Source organism: Paramormyrops kingsleyae, chromosome 7 (assembly GCF_048594095.1).
Source record: "Paramormyrops kingsleyae isolate MSU_618 chromosome 7, PKINGS_0.4, whole genome shotgun sequence".
Taxonomy (NCBI): Eukaryota; Metazoa; Chordata; class Actinopteri; order Osteoglossiformes; family Mormyridae; genus Paramormyrops; species Paramormyrops kingsleyae.
The window spans coordinates 5,679,431-5,701,841 of record NC_132803.1 but is presented as its reverse complement, the minus strand read 5'-3'; the positions used below and the strand labels follow the sequence as shown (position 1 = coordinate 5,701,841).

The window sequence follows — 22,411 nt, the reverse complement described above, 5'->3', positions numbered from 1 at the left end:
CGATCACCGGCTACGTTTAGACAGATAACTGCAGCAGCACCAAGGCAGTATATTGCAAATGACATGGTCATTATTGATTCTATAATCATCATGGTAATCATTTTTTAAAAATCTGTTAAGGTGTCATATCCTCCACTGATTAATATGCAGATTAGAGCTAATTTGATGTCTGATTAATTCAGCCCGGCTTTGCTGGAGCTGTACGGTTTGAAGTGTCGAGGCTCTCGAGTGGCACGCAGTCTTGACTCCAGCGTTGCCGTTGCATTGGTGCTAACGCGCACCATCTGGGCTAGTCAAGTGATTTCTAACCTCTGCGTCTTATTTACACACAGATATGGGGCACCACATTCCCGGGAGTGCTCTAAAGCAATTCACACCAGGACGTGTTCAGAGGCCAATAATAATCGCGTTAATTTATTGATCCTCACAGTGGATGCTGAACGTGTTACTTTTCAAAACACACTCTAGAGAAAAAGAACAATTATGGAAGAGGGGCTGGACAAGTGTAATAAAACACCTCTGATTATATGGGATTGTACTGCATAACATGCGAGTACATACAGCTCAATTTATATTACAAATTAAAGCAAAGCAAAATGTCTTTGAAGATATAGAGCAAAAATAAAACAAAGCATCAATGAACCTAAGCAGAGCGAAATCAGCTTTATGGAGATACACAAGAGAGGTGGACTCAAAAGCTGATTTCACTCCACGGTTCATGTCAATGGAGTGAGGAGGGCTTATTTCGGCTTTCTCTAAGACAGAGCTCCTCGGATTTTTCTCATCCTATTAAAAATGAATTCTCACTGAGGAAGGGGGTCCGAAGGGGGACTGGCGGGATGGAAATGAAAAGGACCACCTGCATGCTGTGAGTCCCAAGGCAGCTCATGTAACCGCATTATAAAGGACTGAGTCAGGAGCCTCCCCTAGACCCCCCTCATTAATCATTTAGGATTCCTGAGCTTGACTCCACAAGCTACCTCCAACACATCACAAGATCACAGCTATGAAAACTTTGCCCATGAAGGCATAGAAGGCTTCCATTCTAGGGGGCGCCACTTTTCTTCAGTGTGCTAGCTTGTGGAGCTCTTGTCTATGGGAGGAATTTTGCACAGCAATGGCAGGTATATTACAGCAACTCTACCTTTTATCTCTAAACAGTCATATAGAACAGTGGTTCTCAACCCTTTTTTGCACTGTCACCCCATTTATTACCATGCCAGCTCAGTTGCGACCCGATCAAGTATAAGGTTTAATTAATTAACGCTATGATCAAGCATGCAGTGCACCCTGCAGTTTACGCCAATCAATGCCTATCACACAACATCTGATTGGATGTGTCAGTGAATTTTTAATTAAGCATCTTTGATTTGGCTTCGTGGATTGGTTGAGTGTTCACTCGTTTTGTGCTAAGCAACTGCAGACCCACGACCCATTTATATAGTTTAATTCTAGGATTGGGGCTGGGAAATCTGATCATGGATCAACATAGGACAGGGGTGGGCAATCTTATCCGCAAAGGGCCGGTGTGTGTGCGGGTTTTCGCTGCAAGTCCCTAATTAGATTGCTAATTAGAGGACTGATTGGCTGAAGAGTCCTCACACCTGGGTTTGAACAGCTGACCTACAGGTTATCCCAAAAACCTGCATACACACCGGCCCTTTGCGGGTAAGATTGGCCACCCGTGGCATAGGTGCTCGCTGGTTTTAAAATGCCTACATTTCCAACTCTGCCTCGCGACCCTTTCAGAACTTTGCTCCACCCAAATTTAGGTTGTGACCCACAGGTTGAGCATTGCTGCTATAAAATAATTCTCTCTTTTTAGTGGTATGCAAACTATTTCAATTCTACTTTCGATGGTGTTTTTCAGGCTTTATATCAGGTTACTTTTATCTATAAGAATTATTCATCAAGGTGAAATTCAATCTCACAGCCGTGGAAATGAAAATTAATATGATTACTCCAAATATGGATTATGAATAAATTGTTATGTCACAAATATTCCGCAGATTTTTATCTCAAAACCGATTTTAACGCATTTTTATGTAACTGAAACAGAAGTCATCCATCCATCCATCCATCCATCCATCCATCCATCCATCCTCCAACTGCTTATCCTGGTCAGGGTCAGGACAAGTCTCTAGCCTATCCCAGACAGAACAGGGCACAAATCTGGTTTAATACAACAGTCAAAATGAAGGAAACTGAAAAACTTCTGTTTCAGCTTCAGAACAAAGGGCATATAGGAACAAACGAGCATCAGGCTGGGAAAAGCTTCAGCATGGTGTGGGTTTGGGTGTCGGTGTCAGAGCACTTGCATCTGGGGCCGAGAAAAAAGAACCTCATTAGTATATAGCTGGTAATAAAGCACAGGGGCTCACACTCCAGCCCTCCCCCATCTTACATTGGGTTTATGCTGCCCCCGCCATGCCTAAAAATACACCACAACAATAAATTAGCTTTTTAATTACGGGAAAATGTCAAAGGCATCAAGTTATTAAAGGAATATAGTGGACTTAACCCTTTGGTAAACACAACTTATCCAGGAACTAACTCTCCTGCAGACATCCATTCATCCTCTGGCTTTGACGACACATGTCCAGCTGTTCATCTTAATATATGAGACTGACTAAAAACATTAACATTTCTTCAGTATTTTTTCTCTTACGATGATCTAATCAACTGATCAACTGATAAACAGATGGACAATCCCCTCTTTGATGGCAATAAGGGATAATGAAACGTACTTCTATGAATCTCCCTCATTTCCATCTGAAAACACCGATCCATTGGTTTGACCATTTGATAAGGTTCCTTAAAAACATTCTGCTTCAGTGTGCCGGTACAGATCTCACGCTGCTTGCAAGTCCTCCAGCCTTGGACTAGTGAGGATCCAGCAGACTACAGAGGAAAGTTCAGTGACAAAAGAGCTCTGCTGCTTTCTTCTCGCACTGCAGGAGCCAAACTGAGGTATAAATAAAACAAGAACAAACGATGGGATGAACCACCTCCTCCATGAAACTTCACTCATTACCAGCAAAGCCGAGTGCAGAGCACCACAGTCTAGTCTACAGAGCTCCTGGAGTTCCACCCCACTGAAGTGAGTATAAAGTGGCAACTCTAACTGAAGGTGTTTACATTCGTACTGGGGAAACAGTTTTTTATGCAATTGTCTGCCAAGTTCCCATGATCTTGGAGGACCAAACGTAACTGGACAAATTAACATAAGCTGAAATGAAGTTGTCATGTTTGATATTCAGCTGCAAATCCGTCGCTGTCAATGATGGCTGGGAGCCTGCAGCCCACAGGCTTCAGCAGATGCTCGGTATCTCCCACGATTATGCTCTGGTATGCCTCCACTGTCACCATCCTCAGTTTTTGCTTGCTTCGCATCTTTTTTGACTTCAGTCTGCTCTCCGACATGTGAAACGCATGCATAATTGGATTGAGTGAAGTAGTCAGAAGTCAATGTTTCATTTAGAACAATCTCATGGAGTACAGAGCCCACGCAACAAAAATGTGTTACTGTCCCAGTGCTTTTCAACTGCACTCTGTACTTTAAAGCAAAAGCGAAGTGAGCTATGCTGCCTTTTCCTGCAGTGCTGACACCGGTGTTAAGGTAGCAGAGAACCTGAGCACAGGTGACACAATAGACAGTGGTGGGTGGTTTTGTCTGTGGGGACAAATCAATGCATCCTACTTACACTAGAACTAAAAAAATATCTTGTCAGGCACATACAATAAAAGCCATACAACAAATAGCACAGCCCCCTGAATGGGAATACAGATCTAGAAGCAATTTCCAGCTAAACAAAACAATCCATTAATGTTGTGTCAAGATAGTATTTAGCCTATACACTGTACTATCATGAGCCTGTAAATTGCAGGGATTTTAAACAAAAGTTTAAAGCATTCACATTCCATGACAGCATGTAACAGCCAGATCAATTCATGTAATGTTAAATCAATCTCAGATAATCTGAGAGGATAAAATTTTCTATCTAATAGATCAATTCATAAAAGATATTATGTTTAAACTCGCCGGATAAAAATGGCTGGGACCCAGCAAGTCTTTACAGATCACTGGTTAAAGTTGGTTGCACTATGTTAAATGCTAAAGCGTTTCATTGGCCATTTTGCATTTTGTTTTGTTAAATTAATCTCTGCAAAAGTAGTGTTGAAATATAAGCAAAACATTTGCATTATATTTTCAAATTTCATTTATCACATACACAATTATAGTGAGTATGATGTGTAGAGAAAAGCCCCAGACTACGGAAAAAATGGGACATAAGTTTGAGAGACAAAACGGAGGACAGATATCATATATTAGACGTTTGACACTACATACAATCAAAATATCTATGGTGTACAAAATATCTATGGTGTACAAACTATCTATGGTGTACAAAATATCTATGGTGTACAACTACAAAACTCTGTTTCAACTGTATAAAATCTAGATAAAACTAGAAAAGATGCTGCTGAGATGACAGCAGCGCATTCCCCGGACAGCCCTGTCACCACCTCCGCCCCATCTAATCCACCCCCCATCCTCTACAATTTCTAGAATTACTGGATGGATGAACTGGAAATGCAAAAGCCAATAAATGTGTCTTTACCTGAATGCTCTGAGTCCTAGTCATGACATGTAACTCTGAAACTACACCTATTCATTTACTGCATATATTCCACTTGTATGCCAACTTACACAATATTTCCCCACCAATTAGCCAGTTAACTATACTTATTTGTGTATGTCTTAATGTTCATGTCTTAAAATTATGTTTATATTATTTATATATGTCTAAAAATGCAGATTTTATTTATCACTTTCTCACTTGAACTATGACCAATGTGTCCCATTACATAACAGTGAGAACTGCAACTCTCTCCCCAGTGGTAGAAGTAAGTACTATGCAGTGGTATAAGTAAGTACTATGCAGTATCAAACAGGCGCACATTCAGACACATACAGACCCCAATGTATTTTCCTTCTAAGATCAAATGTCACTGCTCCCTAAACTGTTTTTACTGTACACACACAACCCCAGTTAGCTGGCACAAACACCTGCTCCACAGGCACAGTGGGCTGTATATAAAATGTATCAGATCCCACAAACACCTGCTCCACAGGCACAGTGGGCTGTATACAAAATGTATCAGATCCCACAAACACCTGCTCCACAGGCACAGTGGGCTGTATATAAAATGTATCAGATCCCACAAACACCTGCTCCACAGGCACAGTGGGCTGTATATAAAATGTATCAGATCCCACAAACACCTGCTCCACAGGCACAGTGGGCTGTATATAAAATGTATCAGATCCCACAAACACCTGCTCCACAGGCACAGTGGGCTGTATATAAAATGTATCAGATCCCACAAACACCTGCTCCACAGGCACAGTGGGCTGTATATAAAATGTATCAGATCCCACAAACACCTGCTCCACAGGCACAGTGGGCTGTATATAAAATGTATCAGATCCCACAAACACCTGCTCCACAGGCACAGTGGTCTGTATATAAAATGTATCAGATCCCACAAACACCTGCTCCACAGGCACAGTGGGCTGTATATAAAATGTATCAGATCCCACAAACACCTGCTCCACAGGCACAGTGGGCTGTATATAAAATGTATCAGATCCCACAAACACCTGCTCCACAGGCACAGTGGGCTGTATATAAAATGTATCAGATCCCACAAACACCTGCTCCACAGGCACAGTGGGCTGTAAATAAAATGTATCAGATCCCACAAACACCTGCTCCACAGGCACAGTGGGCTGTATATAAAATGTATCAGATCCCAAACCTGTGAAAACTAAACACTAGCAAACAAACATAAAATTGTTATATTCAAATTTTAACTTAAGAAATAAACTTATGCATTTATAATTTCAAATAAACTATTTGCAATCAAACATAGAAATGTCTACTACAAGTCGTGCCAGAAGAAAATCATCCCTCATCCAAAGTTGGTTACTTAGGTTCAGACCTAGTCAGTATAAATACTGCACAGCATGAGAGCTAAAATTCTTTAGCCTGAGAGCTAAAAAGACTTTTACATCAAAATCATTGCATTAATGGATGAAACTTAAGGTCATCATCATGTAAAATCTAGGCATTCTGGATATGACAATATTAATGCTCATTGTAGCCATTTAAGGCTGACGTTTACATTTCGCCTGTGTTCAGTGGCATGGTGGCTTGGTAGGTAACAGTTACCTCACACCTCTGGGGGCCTTGAATCTCGCCCCCATTCTATGTGTGTGGAATTTGCATGTTCTCCCCAGTTTCCTCTCATAGCCCAGAGACTTGCAGTCAGGAACTGCCCATAGGTGGATCTCACACATTTGTGAGAAACTCGTATCGTACAGTACAATTTCTTCAGCTCCAGATAGCAGGGCACAGATGAGGCCTCATCTCAGTATTGAAAATAAAATAAAACTCGCAGGTTGGATTTGATAAGACGCCACTGCCCCAAATTTGCATTATGAAAACACTTTTCAACAAGAAAACACAAAATTACAAGTGTCTTTTTTGATCCCAGAGGGAAGAACTTTGTTATCAACCTCAAAATGCCTTCATTAGTATTTAAAGCAATTTCATGCTGCAATGCTTTCTTTTTTTCGTGTTAATGTGCTCATGTTTGTGTGAAGCTATTTGTCCGTCCCCCTCTCTGTAAAACGCCTGCAGTTGTGAGCAGTTTAACGGGAGTGCGGAGGGACGATGGCTGGGAGCGGGCGACCCTGCAGCGGGCAATCGTGTACCATTATCTGCACCACGGTTCACGCGATGCTGCACTGATTCGACGACACGCTACACTACCCCTGGGGGCAATCTACCTTTTACATCATTAAGGAGCTCTCCGCTAAACACAGGCAGCATCTCCATACATTCTGTCTCTGAAGAAAACACAGAAAGCAGCTGCGGATGCACCAGCTTAACGATGCCACTGACGTTCATGTGTGACTGTCATCCGGTCTGCGTCCGCTGAATATGACTGACATTAATACATAAAATGTTTAAATAATACTGTACTTAACCATGATAGACAGATATAAACACGGAATCAGTTTATAAAACAGGGAATTCAACATTTCAAAAACATCATGATGCCAGAGTGATACACCAAGATCCTAAAGCAGGTGACAAACCAAGAGTCTGCTTTTCAGAAAGCGTGGAAGTTGATACCCCCCCCCCCAGCCCCTAACACGACTGCCCGCTTCTCTGCTGTGTCGCATTTCTCCTTCAGCAGAGACAACACCAGCAGCAGCAGCCGAGAAACAGCTTTTATCTTCATTATTTTCCTGCTAATGTCTTCTCTCTTTTCCGTACGGAGCAAAACTCTGCCCTTACAGAGCACTATGATGACCAAACGCACCGGCAAGAAGCCCCAACAGGAGAGAATGTGGAAGGAAAAATAGAGCCAGTGTCCTAATTAAAAATACATATGTTAACTTTCAAGAATAACCAAGGAAACATAATCCATACTGAAGAGTTTACTTTCAGATACTTTAATGTTGCCTATAAAGTCTAAGTGCTGCAATTCCGATCTGTCATCTCCTGAATCCATTCAGAGCTATTTCAGTCTTTTTTTAGTGAGAAATTATGTAAAACACAATATCCTCAAAATTATACATATAATATGCATGACAAAACACTAGAAAAAATGCTGAGCATTTCAAATTCACCTTAATTTCACAATCAATTTGAGGAAAAAAATAAAAGTTAAAAGAATACGAACAGGTCACATCCAGGTGTACTGACAGCCCATGCAGCATGCATACTTAAGGCGGTTAATGTGAGTGTTGCTCAGAGTGGCCGTTCGCCAGGATTTGGCGCCTAGTATGTGGGGGAACACAGCGCTGACTGCGGCCCTATCAGCGGGAGGCAGGGCCCGGACTGGCAAAGGGCTCACAGAGGAGCTACTGGGTCTGGTTACATGGTCAGAGCTAGAGAAGCCTCTACTGGCCATCAGAACATGGACGACCCACGGCAAACAACCCACGGCAAACGACCCACGGCAAACGACCCACGGCGAACGACCCACGGGTTCACGTGGCACTAAAATGCCTTCATTAGTATTTAAAGCAATTTCATGCCGCAATGCGAAAGGCATACGGCTGAAAGGGATCGGGGACTGAACATAAGACTGGGAAGGACTTCATCTTACACCTTTTAGACATCGCTGAAGCGATCTGGCAAATGCTAAAAGTGCATCAAGGTCTATAAGTGAATGGCACACCCTGTAAGTCACTTTTCACAGGACTGCTTGAGAAGCAAATTATAAAAAATTAATAATAATATCATTACTACTAATAAACAAGTCGTACACTCTGGAGCCAAAGGCACTTTGCAGAACTGCACTTCTGAATAATGTCCATGCCCCGCCCCCTCCCCCCACCTTATGGTTGCCCTTGCTTTAAGTCTATAATTCAGTGTCAGTTGGCAAGGAATTTACAGAAATTGTACGGGTGCTATAGGTTAAATACCTATTAAGCTTTGTAACAACCTTTGGCTACTACTTCTGTCCAGCAGGACCTGCGTTCCTTCATGTTGAAGTATTATTAAATCTCATTAAAAATTGCCCATTCAAAGATTACGTTCTGGTACTAATTATTTCGGCATGAACTTGCACATGGCAAAGTGACACAACCGTCCTGAGCTGTAAGCAAATGCCTTATGTCAGAGGTTTCTCGAGGACATCCAGGGTATTTGGTCACTCGGAGTGCGAACCTGGGCACACTTCTTCCTTGGGGCTGTGTATAGCATGGGGGGCCTGGGAGGAGCAACGACCTTGTCTGAGGACAGAACGTGCTTCCTGAAAGTGCCTGAGCAGATGTGACCACTTCCTGTTGGCAGAGGCCGGAAGGGGTCAGTGTGTCATTCAGAGGTCTCCCATAGTGTGCTACGTTCACTCAACAGCAAGGACAAAGGGTGCAGCGGCGCCGACCCAGGGCTCACGCGCTGTGCTGTGCTGTGCTGAGCTGTGCTGTGCTGTGCTGTGCTGTGCTGTGTGCGGCACTCCCCGCAGCATGCAGCTTCACAGAAAGACAGCAGCTGGCAGGCCTGCAATGAACCTGCAGGTCTCCAAACATTTAGGTCTCAAAAAAGAATCTGTACTTCAATGCGGCACATATATTATACGTATCAGCATAATGATGATGTTGTTTGCATACAAATACAACATAGACAAATAGACAACAATTATCCAAATTAGGGGAGTTTTAATTGCATCTTGAAAAAATATTGTTTGCTTTTCAGGGGTTAATCTTTTCCTGTGATAGACAAGCGTCCCCTCACCCTTGCCCCCACCCCCCACCCCCCAGCTTTAAAAAGTAAAACATTAGGTATATTTCTTCCTATTGTACTACATTATATATATTTCTTCCTATTGTACTATTGTACAGCCTATTTAGTGTATCAATATTACCCCTGTGTTTATGAGCAATATAAAAACACTAACTAATTTGTTGAATTTCTAGAAAATGATTTATTAACAGGTATTGATTCCTTTCATACACACATTTCCCCCTATCCAGAAGTAGAGCCTTTCAAAAGCCGAAATGGAGTATAGTGAAGAAGCCATTTACCATAAATTTATTTGGGAATTTTTTTTGAGTGTTCACAGACCAAAAAACAACTTAGCAAATCATACCAAATAATACAGAAAATCAAAAATAACACTAACATATAGTAAAAGCAGGAATGATATGATACGATTAGCTCCATTATCTTCATATATATGGTTCATCGCTGACCGAAATGTCGTTATGCAGCTCGTGACTGTATATCTACAATTGGCTCACGTATAACAGAATGCTAAATGCAATTTTTGCTTTTCTGCTTTTTTCGTAAAAGCGAAAATCCTCTTCGGATTCCTTTTGCTTAGCGAAAACAGGTGCTAATGTCGGTCTTTCGCAACAGTGACGTAAAGCAAATGTTCATAAAGCAGCAGATACCTGTGTGCCAACAATACGCATTTTCTTGCATTTGTCATAGGCATCCTTTCGATTTGACATGGCCTGCCTGGTGGGAATCCCTAATCACCGCGCGAGGAGGCCGAAGCAGCGTTTTAGTTCCCATTCCTGTTCAAAAACAATAACGCCACAATTCCCACAGGTCCCTGTATAAACGCCCTGTATTTATTTCCTCAAAGCTCCATATTATTCATCGCATGGCATGGACTGTAAGCTTGGAGAATTTTAACTATGCACTACAGATGATCTCTGGGACTGAAAAGTTCTAATTTGTGCCTTTAGTCTATAATTAGGCCTATCCCCCTCCACTTCAACGGTACTCCAAGGAAATGCAGCTAATTGGCAATAGAAAAAGACGAGCTCAAGGCCAAACCACATGACCTCAGTAAGTGGATGTACTCTCCTGGCTCTAAAACAATGAATTGCGTTCACTGCTGTCACCATTAGCCGCTGTTCCCTTCAATCACATCACAATATCACCCCTCCTCGGCTGCTCCGTTCAGTCACAGTTGAACATCGATCGACCGCCATCAATCACTCCAAAAAAGCAATAATGAACAGCAAACAAATTCCACCTGCTTCTGATTCCAAGCCATACAAACACACCAAGAGTCAGCTATATAAAAAAAAACTGCAGTTAATTAGTGTGCATTATTAGGTCATTATTCCAGCTTTAATTATTAGGTGACAATGGCTATCATCATTCACTGGTTAATAGATAACAGCAATACAGAGCTACTCATGAATGTGTGTGCGTACACACACACAAACGTTAAATTCACTCAAGAAAAGAGGAATAATAAAAATACTTAAATTAATTACAGAGCTGAGATGGTTTGTTAAGCATAACAAGAACACACTGAGTAAACGACCCCAACAAAGCAGCTTGACAAATATCTCCGCTCTTCAGTTTCAGTTAAACAAACACTATTGGCCCTAATATTTGTTATATAAATTGTTTATTAAACAGGAAATAGCTGAAAGGCACGCTGACTTCATCCACGTGATGCAGCTGTGACATCACGATCTGAAATCCGATCACCGGCCTGATATTAGAATGGGCCGAAAAAGCAGCACTTCGGGTAATGGTAAGAATTCTCCAATTCAATCAGCATTGTGCATTAATTTTATGAACGGGTGCAAAATTTAAACGTAGAAAATTGGGCAATCTCAGCATCTATTTATCTGAGTTCTGGGTAGCAGAATAAATCAAGGCCCGGTTTAGGAAGTATCCTACCCTATCGACTTTTTCCTCATGACGGTCTTTGACGTTAGCATCCGCTTATTCGCATTTCCTCCAAAGGGAATTTCAGCTGCCGACTGCATCTTCCCCGGTGGTAAAAGAGCATCAAGAAAACCCAATTTATGGTTCAGTAAGTGGTTCTAGGCAGCATGGGAAACTTCTTCGAATAATGCGCCGTTCTTATCGATACGCGAAATCACCAATCCTCATAATCAGTGGTTTGAGGAGGCTATTACACGTCTTTGTTTGCTTTCACTGGTCTGGAAATCACTGCTCCTCTGGCAGTATCGCCTCTCTCTGCATCCAAACACAATGGTTCATGAAATACTCGTTTCCTCATGTTCTTTTTTTAAAGAAAGGCGAAGAGGAAATACTCATACAAACCCCCATAGTCTGATGAGTAATTCAAAAACCAAACGAAAAATTAACCTCTTGCCCTAGCAGCTGACTCCAGTCCCTGCTTGACTGATCCTCCTCTGGATTGGACACTCCGGCTCAAGGAAGCTGAGTGAAGTACTACCTTGTCAGACACCTACACTTACAACCGCAAAATGGCTTTAACCTGGATTGATAGCTTTTTCTGGTCCAACACAGATACGGACAACCATTCAAAAACCATACCACTCTGGCCTACAAGATGTTCACTGCAGGAGAAACAAGCTACTACTTCATATCTACTCTGCATCTACTTTGCAAATAATTCAAAACATATTCCCAATCACTGACATCCGCAATGACATCTGTGGCACAGGCAGGCAACAGGGAGCTCAAATCAATAGCATTTGTGATAAGAAAATGAAAACTTATCTAGCTAGACTGATCTAACTTTAGTGTGGAGAACATAGAACACAAACTGGTGCAGCTGACAGAGTGGTGATTCTAGGAACTGCAGCAGAGCCAAACCGGCTCGTGTAGGGTAGACAGTACTCACATAGTCGTGAAAGGCCTTGGCCTCGCTGGAGTGCTCGCACGTCTCTCTCCTCTCGGGTGCCGCACAGTACAGGTCCCAGAACACACTGCAACACACAGGCCAATCGTGACCAACCGCAGGCTCTGCCCCACGCTGCTCGAAACACGCCAGCTCACTAACATCAACACTGAATTATGCCCAAAGACTTTTACAGGTGTCGGCACTCTCGTCCGTTCCTTGTCTTCCCTCAATTTCCTAGAGAGGGACACAGAAACGTTCAGAGATACCAAAACATGTTATAAGCATAGAAAGAACCACTCACCACCACCAGGAGTGCAGGAACCCAGGAGGTTCCCCCAGTGTGATGTTCTTCTCCCATCGTATCTTGGGTGAAAAACAATCAGGTTGTTAAGAGGACGCCACCTGGGGAGTCACACTCACAGAGCCGAATGAAAGAAAAGATGAAGATGAAAAGACTGAGCAAGTAGACATTAGGGAGAGCCGCTTTGGCCGAAGGTCGCCGGGCCGACATCGAGCGCCGGAACTCGGCCTGGTGCCACTGTACCAGCCCTGTTTACACTGTCCTCATTTATGCTACAATTATCACTTCTGTATTCATTCAAGGGGAATAAAAAGTAAATAAGGTCAGATCAATAGACTTTAATGAGACTTAATTAAAAAAGTAATCATAGCGGCTCTGGACGAAGCCCGACTGTGAGAGGCTGGAAGTTCTCCAGAAGCCTATCAAACCCACTTGTTCCTTTAACTGCATTGATTTATTCAGTGACCTGCCCATCTTCTCTGTGTATATGGCGCAACATTAACCACAAATTAGTCACCTGTTCACTTTCACATCATACAGTGACAGCAATGATTATATTTAAGAAGGCTACCACCACTGCTCACTTACTGAATGACCTACCACTATTAATAAAAGACTGAAAAAAATTAAACAAATTTCAATATTATTCAGTTAATTGATTAACTTATACCTTCTGGCACTGAGTTCTTGAAATAATGTCAAGTGGGCTTCATTATAACTGAATAAATTTTCCTTTCAGCCTAAGCCAGATGTCAGATGTATTGTGACGGCATCGGCTATCCATTGTGTGCCTGGCGTTTGCAGCCTTATCTATTGTTTTGCACTGTGACCTTGCTGCAGAATGAGCCCCTTCCTGTAAGGTGATATCACTGTGCAAACGCAGCCTGCAAACTGACCACACTGGCCACCATCGCTGCTGTTTGCGTTTTTTGTTCGTTTTGGGAATCTCATGTCTCTGTCCTTTGGTGACTGTTTTAGAAGCATGAGTCATAACCAAACGGTGAGATCAGACCCCCACAAGAAAAAAGAAAACAGAAAAAAAAAAAAAAAGCATAGAAAAATGCTCTGTGTACATTCGATCCTGGCTCTTCTCAATAAGCGAGTGCCGCTGCTGTAAATAACATGGGCGTGTCGTTCTCTGCCGGGATGAAAACAGGCATTGTTTCGGGAACGGCGGTGCCAAAGCCTCTGTGGAACGTACACAGCACCGCCATCATCTCCTGTTTGGCCAGTACGGCCATAAGCACGGTCAAAACTAACAAGTGGCAAGTGGGCAATAGGATTGTGTGTTTCTAAGCATTCGCTGTGTTTCATTCATCAAGCAAATTAGAAGACCATGTCAGAACGTCTTAGGTTGAAGTTACTGCAATTGTTGTGGAAAAACACGTGCGCCACATGAATATAATGCGTGATGAATATGAAGGCTGGAAGATTCAGGTTTCTTATTATCCACCCCAGAAATGCTGAAGGGAAAATTCAGTCATTGTACACACAGGACTACTTGACTTTCATACATCATCTATTGTTGAATTCAAGTAACACTTAATGTAACACTTTGTATAAAAATGGACAAACAACTGCTGTTTCGCATTGCATTCTGGGAAACATTCTGTAATCTAGATTGTAGTAGAGCTACAATCTCTCTCCCTCTCTCTGATCTTGTAAGTTCAGAATGACACCAATAACAAGCATGATGAAGAATGGGTCCTGACATAGATTATTTCTAAATGTGTTTCTGTGTCCCTCTGAACCGGTTGTGTCAACTTGTTGCAGCCTCACTCATAAATCCATCCACATACTGCTAATGTTCAAGTTCCCAGGAACTAAAAACCTTTGTAATTCAAGCCTGCGCTGCAAACCGCCAGGCCCTGTGGCCCGATAGGACTGACGTCAGTTCCTTCCGTTTCAGCAGAGATACTGTAGGTGGGGTGGGGGTGGCCATTAAGCATAAAAGTTAACTGCTATGTCTCTAATGCAGGAAAAACATAATTAATACATTAGGAATCGCGTTTTAATAATTGCTATTGAACTGCCATTGAATAACTTCAATGATGGTGACTTAACTGTCACACACCAAAACAATTTCCACTTATAAAGAGCAGGTGTTTTGATCTTTGCTGTTCGAGTTAGTACTAAGTTTTACAGAAAGAGACTCCAAGAATGCAAGAATGTATAAAAACAGGGAATTTTAATGATAACTGTCAAGTTGATCCCTTTTTGTGCACTGATATTCAAAGATCATTTGTCATATTTTAACATCATTAAGATTAATAAAATAATGAAGCAGAAATTAGGACAAGTGTGGAAAGCAGATATCCATCAGGGCTGAACTATCTGGAACGAAATTTCGCTGAAACACTTTAGCTATTTGGATCCGCTGCACTAACTCTCATCCAATCCCATTAAAAGGGCACTAAACAGCTAATGTGTGCTGCTTGCTCAGCATTATCAGGTGTGATTAAATTAGCAAGCTCCCTTATAGCGGGGGCTGGCTGAGTGTTCCCTCCCCAGGACTCATCGATAACGGCCTTAAATAAAGCCCCCGGCTTACCTCCGACAGGAAGGTCTGTGCAGACTTCTGGGCTCCTACATGCAGCAGGTATTCGTACACATAGAGGGCTAATCTGTGGGGCGGGGCGGGGCAGGGAGGGGGGACAGGAGCAGGTGTTACTATCGGCAATAATGTACATAAGACACAAAGCACATACACAGACGGCAATGGATATCAGCTCCATGCAGAACTCAAATCTGGACATTACATTTTACATTAAATGATACATTCTGAAACAAATATTATACAAACTGCAAGCGGGAGATGGTGATATATCCGATACAAATTAATGGAAAAAAAAGTATAGGTCACAGAAAAATGTCACTCATCATAAAGCTAAGCAAGTAATCTCTGCTCAACAATGTTAAACATTATTACCAAAAATGATAGAATTTAATTAAGCCCTATGTACAACTTGGAGCTGAAGATGCTTAGAGCTGAGGTATAAGTAAACTTTTAACATGGGCCCAACACACTACACTGGAGAAAGATACCCAAAAAAAAACACACAACCAGACAAATAACAAGGTTCTATGTTCTCAGTTCACATGCTTGCCTACACCAGTGTTAGAGTTGGCTTTTTTATCACTACCTATCCATCTTCCAGGGCTACTTATGTGGTACAAGTTTCCGGTGATCATGGAGCCAATCCCGGGAGGCACAGGGCACAAGGTCGGAGACGCCGCGGGCCGAATGCCAGTCCATCACTGGGCACAGACAGTCACACACCATCACACATTATGGCCAATTAAGTTACACCAATTCACCCTGCTGCTTGTATTTACACCGTGGAAGAAGCACAGAGTACCCAGAGGACATCCATGCAAACATGGAGCGAGCACTATGCGCATAACCAGCAGTTCCACATGTAATAATAATAATAATACTGTTATTGTTATTATTAATATCATTACTATTAATATAATATCAACAACAACAACAATAATAGCTATTATTATATTTTTATTACTGAATCATTTAGCTCACGGTTCAAGCATTTGTTCTTAGTTATAAACAAGGAAATTAAGGACATAAAGGAAAAAAAGGTATTTATCCAGCCTTTATATAACAGTTAGAGGTAAAGTATATTCATGAAGACTATTAGGGAAAGCTGAACTTTAGGAAAGCCTTTCAAAACTGCACATCCTGCAGGTGTTTATTACAGATGAATGCAACAAAGGCATTTGAACGCTAAAAACATACATTTTATTTACTAAACAATTGAATGTGTCTCTTATCTGACTAATGCGTGGCAAAGAGATAACCAGATTAGCAATAAATCTCAGACGAAAACAGTTTGTCAAACATGATCTTGCAATTTATAAATAACATATAAATAGCATGACACAGTGCTAACTGATGAGTGTGGCCTGAGACTGAGTATCCTGCTAATGTTCAGGCCGACGGTAATGTAACAATGTAGCGAAGCAGAAGATGCCAGAGCGGCGACGGAGTACACACAGCCGGGAGGGCCTGCCGTCCGCCTCCCAGCGCAAACCCAGGCTCTGCTTTGAACTGCTTGCTTGAGTCTGTGGAATACGCCTAAGGGCTGTGCTTGCGTATTGACTTTTTAAAAATGCGCTAAAAACTAATGTCTTTAATAACTATAAAGAAACAAACAAAATACACTCCATATATTCAGACCCTAATGAGAAGCTTCAGAATCCAGCTGTTGAAAGCTAAATGCCTACTCTGCCGGAATCTGGCCTAAAGGAAACATTCCCTAATGACGAGGACAGCGAGAGCAGAAATGACAGGTCAGTAAAAAATCAGACAGGTTCCCTTTTAGTTGGATAAGACGCAGCGTCTCGGGCCGCTGTGCCAGACCAGCCGCCGGCCGCTTCTTCAGCCCAGAACTGGGACATCTGCACACGTCGATGAGAAAAAAAATATGCAGCTGAATTTTCCTTTCTTTCTCACCCTCACTTTCTCACTCTCTCTCTCTCTCTCTCGCTTGCTCCCTGTTTTCCCCGAAGAAACAGTACAAGCTAGAAGTGAGCGGGCACAATAAAAGATTAATCAGAAGAATATCTAAGGGCTGGATCTGAAGGCTTAACTCGAGAGCAGCATGATGTGGTCCACGAGAGGAACGCACAGCACTTTCTGCTCAGGTTCTTGTACTGGGGTCAACAGAAGCTCTTGGTGGAAAATTCTGCTTAGGTGTTTGAGTGCTAATATATTCAACAAAGGTGATTATAATTCTGTGTTGATATCATATACTGGAAAGACATTACTGTGGACTGTGGTCCACATTTAAAGAAACATTTTTTTCTTGTTTTTTTAATTACATTTTTCCAAGGTAAGGGTAAGGTACTGTAGCATTAGCTAAATGAATGCCTTCAGTTAAATGAAAGCCCCAAGATAGACTGACAAAATTTGCATGATACTCTCTTAAAAAATGCTTGTACGTCTAGAGGTCAATTTTTGTACAAAGCAGCGATGCACTAATTACATTTTCTCTGGCCGATACAGATTCCCGTTTTTTTTTTTTAAGCGTGACCTGCCGATACAGATCCTGGCCGATCAGATTTTCATAGTTTAATAATAATTAGCCGACTAAACATTTTTTTAAACTTCTTTAATGAACTTGGCTTTCTGCGAGCAAAATATTTGAAATAACCTTTTCGAATAAAAATGGCTCGGCACGTATCGAATTTAATTTATTGCTCCAAATTTTTTTGGCATAGCTCCTCCACAGCCAACTTTTCATTCACGTCTAACACGTTATGAATTACTTCTTCATCCAACACTGTAAAGAGCCTGCAAACAACAGACATGTTTCCAGTAAGTGCTTTACCTTACCCATTATACTACATTAGTGGGGGGAGGGAAGACAAGGGGCGGGTGACATGATTATGAATGGAAACCGAGAAAAAAAGTAATGTTAGTAGGTAAAGTACTTGATCGGCTCATTATATTGGCCATATTTAGAATGACTGATTGATTGCTGGTCGACATCGATCGGGGTGAAAATCGGCTATTTTCAGTCACTAATTGATTGGTGCACCCTTAGTAAAAAAGTGACATGCATCAGTTCTGATGCAAGGCACCAACAGGGTATCCCATCCTGAGAGAGAACTCAGTCGCACAGATCTTGCTTATACAGTGACTGTTTCCAGTCATATAAGACCATCACATGGCTACAGAATATGCTCACTTTACTGTGTCTTAGATGAGTACCACAAGTTTTAGTGCAGTCTCAGCTGAAGGACTTAATTTAATGGTAAGTTGTCACCTGGTGCTTCATGTGTAAATGAAACACAGTCTAGGCTAAAGGATCTTTTTTTTCCTCAGAGAAAGGACACTTCCAGAACAGTGCTATAGCTAGTGACGTCTTCCGCATTTCCAAACAGGTGACACATTGCGCCGACCGTAATGGCCGCATCCTGTCATCTACCCCCACAAGCTCCCCAAATACTCTGCTCACTTTGACCTTTGCTGCTTACACAAATCCACCTGTAGGGCAGGTAGACACTTGGATGTTAAACCTTGACCTCCCGCCCCCCCCAGCAAGGCCTAAGGGCTGTAGGGTATTAAAACCACTTCTGGAACCTTCATATTACCACATTCACAGTGCAAAGAAAAATACTTTTTTTATTTTATGCTTTTAATCTACAAAATCCTTCACCCTGACCTTTAAAACTGCATCACCCCGAATTTCATTCTGAGAAGGTGAATGCCTACTTAGAACACAACTTTATTTTTTAATACACGTTATATATGAATAGGATGAAAGAAAAGGAGAATCATCATCGCATAAAAGAGGAGCGATCCACCGGTCCAAATTTGCACTCTAGCATTTATCATGTAATGAAACATAAAAGTCAAAACCCCGCATTGCTCTTTTCAGACTTCTGGTTTGGGACTGAAACTGCAGCTCCCTGCATTACAGTGCAACACAGTATGTGAGTATGAGACCATCGCCTGACAAAGACAAACATATACAACGTTACTGCATTTGTCATTAAAGGAAGTTTGAAAGAGGTATTCGATATTTTATACTTCATGTTAAGAGACGTATGTGTCAGTCCTGTGGCATGTAATTCTTGTTACAAACGCAGAGGGTAGAGTGCAGGGTGAATTTACTAGGGGGACACAATGCGTCCGGCTCTTTGATCAGACCCACAGAGTAAGAATGAGACCCAGGCCCCTATAATGAAGAACAGGATATGCGCTCACAAATGACTGCACACTAAATTCAGTAATGTTTGTAGTTAATGGGAAACAGCTTGAATGCTCTGTGTCAGACATGTGATTTGCTTGATTTAGGTTCATTACAGAGAGGTGGCCTCTATGTGGACCCCCATGCCAAGATGTAACCAATGCCACATTTTGTTGATATCTGCCTTTTTAAGGATACTCTGTTTTACACTGCTTTACTGTTTTCTACTATGATCTGTCCACCTTATTGAAGTGTCACTGCTGTTGACCACTATTCCATAAATTACGGTCAGTCCATCAAGTCCAGCAGCCTATACTTTGCCATATCTTTGCCTCCATCAAACCAAGAAACTCTTTGTTTGCTAAATGCTCCTCTCTTGCAGATGTGGAAGTGGAAGAAGGTGATCTCTCCATGCGGCACTACCATGAAAAAACATTGAAAGGGTGGGTTAAAGCTTAGCAGCCAATCACTCAACCCATTCCTGAGGTCCTGACTGTCAACTCCTCCATGCTAAGCTATTTGAAGTCTTTTGACAGGGACTAATCATCCAGCGGTGTTCTACGGAGCAGGATTTCTCAGTTAGCTGGGTTAACTTAAACAGGAAGAAATTCTTGTCCAATAAGAACTTAGATAAAGAGAATTGCTGTTGGACAATCATGACTTCTAGCTTAAGTTAACCCAGCTAACTGAGAAATCCTGCTTTGTGGAAAACACCGTACACGCTTACAGTGTTGTATTTTTCAGACATGTATTTGTTTGGGGTTGGTTGAATGCCCCCCGCCCCCAGCTACACCCCATGCACTATTTTCATTTATTGTATGATATTGCTTATTATTTGTATTATTTGTTGCTAATGTGTGCTGAATATTTCTGCTGCTGTAACAGCTGAATTTCCCCTTTGGGGATCGATAGTGTTACATTGTATAAAGTCGTTTTTACATTTTTAATTAAATATTATATACAGTAATTACAATGATGATTGATTAGTTATTAATTAGTATTATTATGATAGTATACTTTTAGCATAGACGCATTCTCGCACATTCATTGCCATATACTGGGGGCTGCCGTAAATTGGGCTTCGGGTCCAAATCGGGCCGCAACACATGCATGCGCACATTTACACTATGGATGAACTGGATCCGGAAGGAAGAGATGGGGTGGCGAGACCCACGCCCTTAGCAGAGGTCAGATTATTTGTTTTTGCATATACAACTTTATTCAAAAGTAAGATTAACTATAGTAACAGCATCACCTAGTCGTACGTAGTTACATAGAGTTATGTACATACATAGTGTGACAGACGGAAATGGAAATTAAATAAATACAAATAAAATGATGACTGAATGCAGTAATAGGATATTGACTTTAACTGGTAAATATATGTACTTTTTTTTTTTAAATCTTGGGGGCAATTTTTAAGGGCATTTTTGCCTTTTGTCCCTGATAATTTTCCGACACTGGTTGCTCTGCATCTAAATTTCATGCCCGTGTGCAATTAATCAGTGCCAGAGAGTAAAGACTTGGTGTGATGATTAGTTCGGAGAATCATAGGCCAAACACACTTATCTGCCACCGCTCTGCTTTGATCCTGATCAAAATGTAACCAACAGCCAAAGAGGACATCCTTCCACAAACCGGTCCTTCAGGACAAGCATCTTCTATACACCTCCATGCATCTAAGCCAATAGTTAACAGTAACAACCTCAAAAGGATTCATCTACAGTTCTTCCATTGTCTGAGCTGCCTTGCTCAGTATTCTATATTCTGCCCACACCCACACAGGTAGCAATTAACTCAGCGGTACCATTCATTGCGAAATACTTCTACCACTGAAGAACTCTGCTGGAAGCACTCCAGTATAGATCTGTGTTTAAAGACAGTGAGGCACTAAGTATGCTCTCAATATTCAAAACACTGCAATGCGAGCTTAATCCCAACCAGTAATTACCTGATAGTGTAGGTGGTTCATTCTTCAGTCAGCTGTGGTTACATTTTCTTGTTTGATCTCACCCTCAGCACAAACAAATCAAGATTCTGCACATTGCGATTAGGTACTTGAATTATTACGGTATGTTTTGCTTTCCCATTGATCTTTTGACCTTATAAATAGGCCTGCAAGAAAGACCTGTTTGATCAAGACAGCCCCTTTTAAAACCCCTCAGAGGAGCTCAGAAGACATGCACAGGTATGGGGAATATCAGAGTTCATGGATAAATCCAATAAACAGGAAATCTGGTGGTGTTTTCAAGTTATTAATGGGTGTGAAATGTCTACAAATGATATTACTGTGTCTTCTTAGAATTATAAAATGAAAATACTTGCAATGCAGAGACCAGGTTCCAGTCTGAGTGAGTCTGCTGGCTTTCCTTTGTTCATGTTTTTATTGGGCTGAAAATACAGGTCTTATACAAAGACTGAATTAAAAACCAATATAATGTACCATGTCTTAAATTGTATATTTTTCAGTAAAAAAGCAGTCAACCCCAACCAGTAATTGCCTCTGTTAATACACAAAACACTAGGAGTACCAGAGCAACGTTCAAGAACATTGAAAATTGTCTGTAAATCTTGGACTCCTCAAAATAGCCACCATTTACTTCGAACAGCTTCACCAACACGAGGCATCTACTTAACAAGTCACAGCAGGAAACCACACAACATGTGTTTCTTACTCTGATGCAGTAATTCCTAAGGATGAGTGTCTGTGGGTCCCATGGCAGTGGCTGTCCCATCCTTCCCAGATGTTTCATGGTACTGAGGTCTGGAGATTAGGCCAGCTCATTACTTTGAGTTCTCCTTCACTTTCTTCTCCGCCAGACAGGTCTTGAGCAGCTTTTAATGTGTGCTTTGTGTATCTGAGGGACTGTCCCATCAGCCATACCTTTGAGCTGTGCTACGACAGCCATGCTGCTTGAGAGTTACCTAAAAAATCACCAACACCATGGTATTGTCTCCTCCAAGCTCGACAGTGGAAACCACATATGCATAAATCAGACGCTTGCCCAAATTTTGACTCATGAGTGCATAGGCCTGGTATCACTCCCATTAATAGACAAATGTTTGTATTTTAAAGTATAGACAGGACTACTTTTGGCTTCAAGCAGGTGTATTCAAATCTGTACTGCAATTTCAGTATTATGTAATACAGCTAAAAACATGTCTGTCTTTTGCAAAACCCTTACATAATATACAAATGCAAAGAGACCAGGTTCTTAGGTTCAATGCT

General features: G+C 41.6%; 1 protein-coding gene and 1 long non-coding RNA gene across 5 annotated transcripts in view; one reads left to right on the top strand and one right to left on the bottom strand.

Moving 5' to 3' along the window:
• The window catches only part of ssbp2b (single stranded DNA binding protein 2b), a 119,282-nt gene that overhangs the window by 46,963 nt on the left and 49,908 nt on the right, over window positions 1–22,411 (bottom strand). For 3 of the 4 annotated variants that reach the window (XM_072714134.1, XM_023843003.2, XM_023842994.2), the window contains exons 2-4: window positions 15,021–15,093; window positions 12,470–12,531; window positions 12,169–12,253 (exon numbers count right to left, since the gene is read on the bottom strand). The exons of the other annotated variant lie outside the window; for it this stretch is intronic. In XM_072714134.1, the coding sequence (XP_072570235.1) occupies window positions 12,169–12,253; window positions 12,470–12,531; window positions 15,021–15,093 (220 nt within the window). The remainder of the gene's footprint in view (window positions 1–12,168; window positions 12,254–12,469; window positions 12,532–15,020; window positions 15,094–22,411) is intronic. 4 annotated transcript variants of the gene reach the window in all.
• On the top strand, window positions 17,087–19,642 carry LOC140592074 (uncharacterized). Its single transcript, XR_011992324.1, has 3 exons — window positions 17,087–17,209; window positions 18,871–18,925; window positions 19,565–19,642. It is a non-coding gene; the product is annotated as an uncharacterized lncRNA (long non-coding RNA).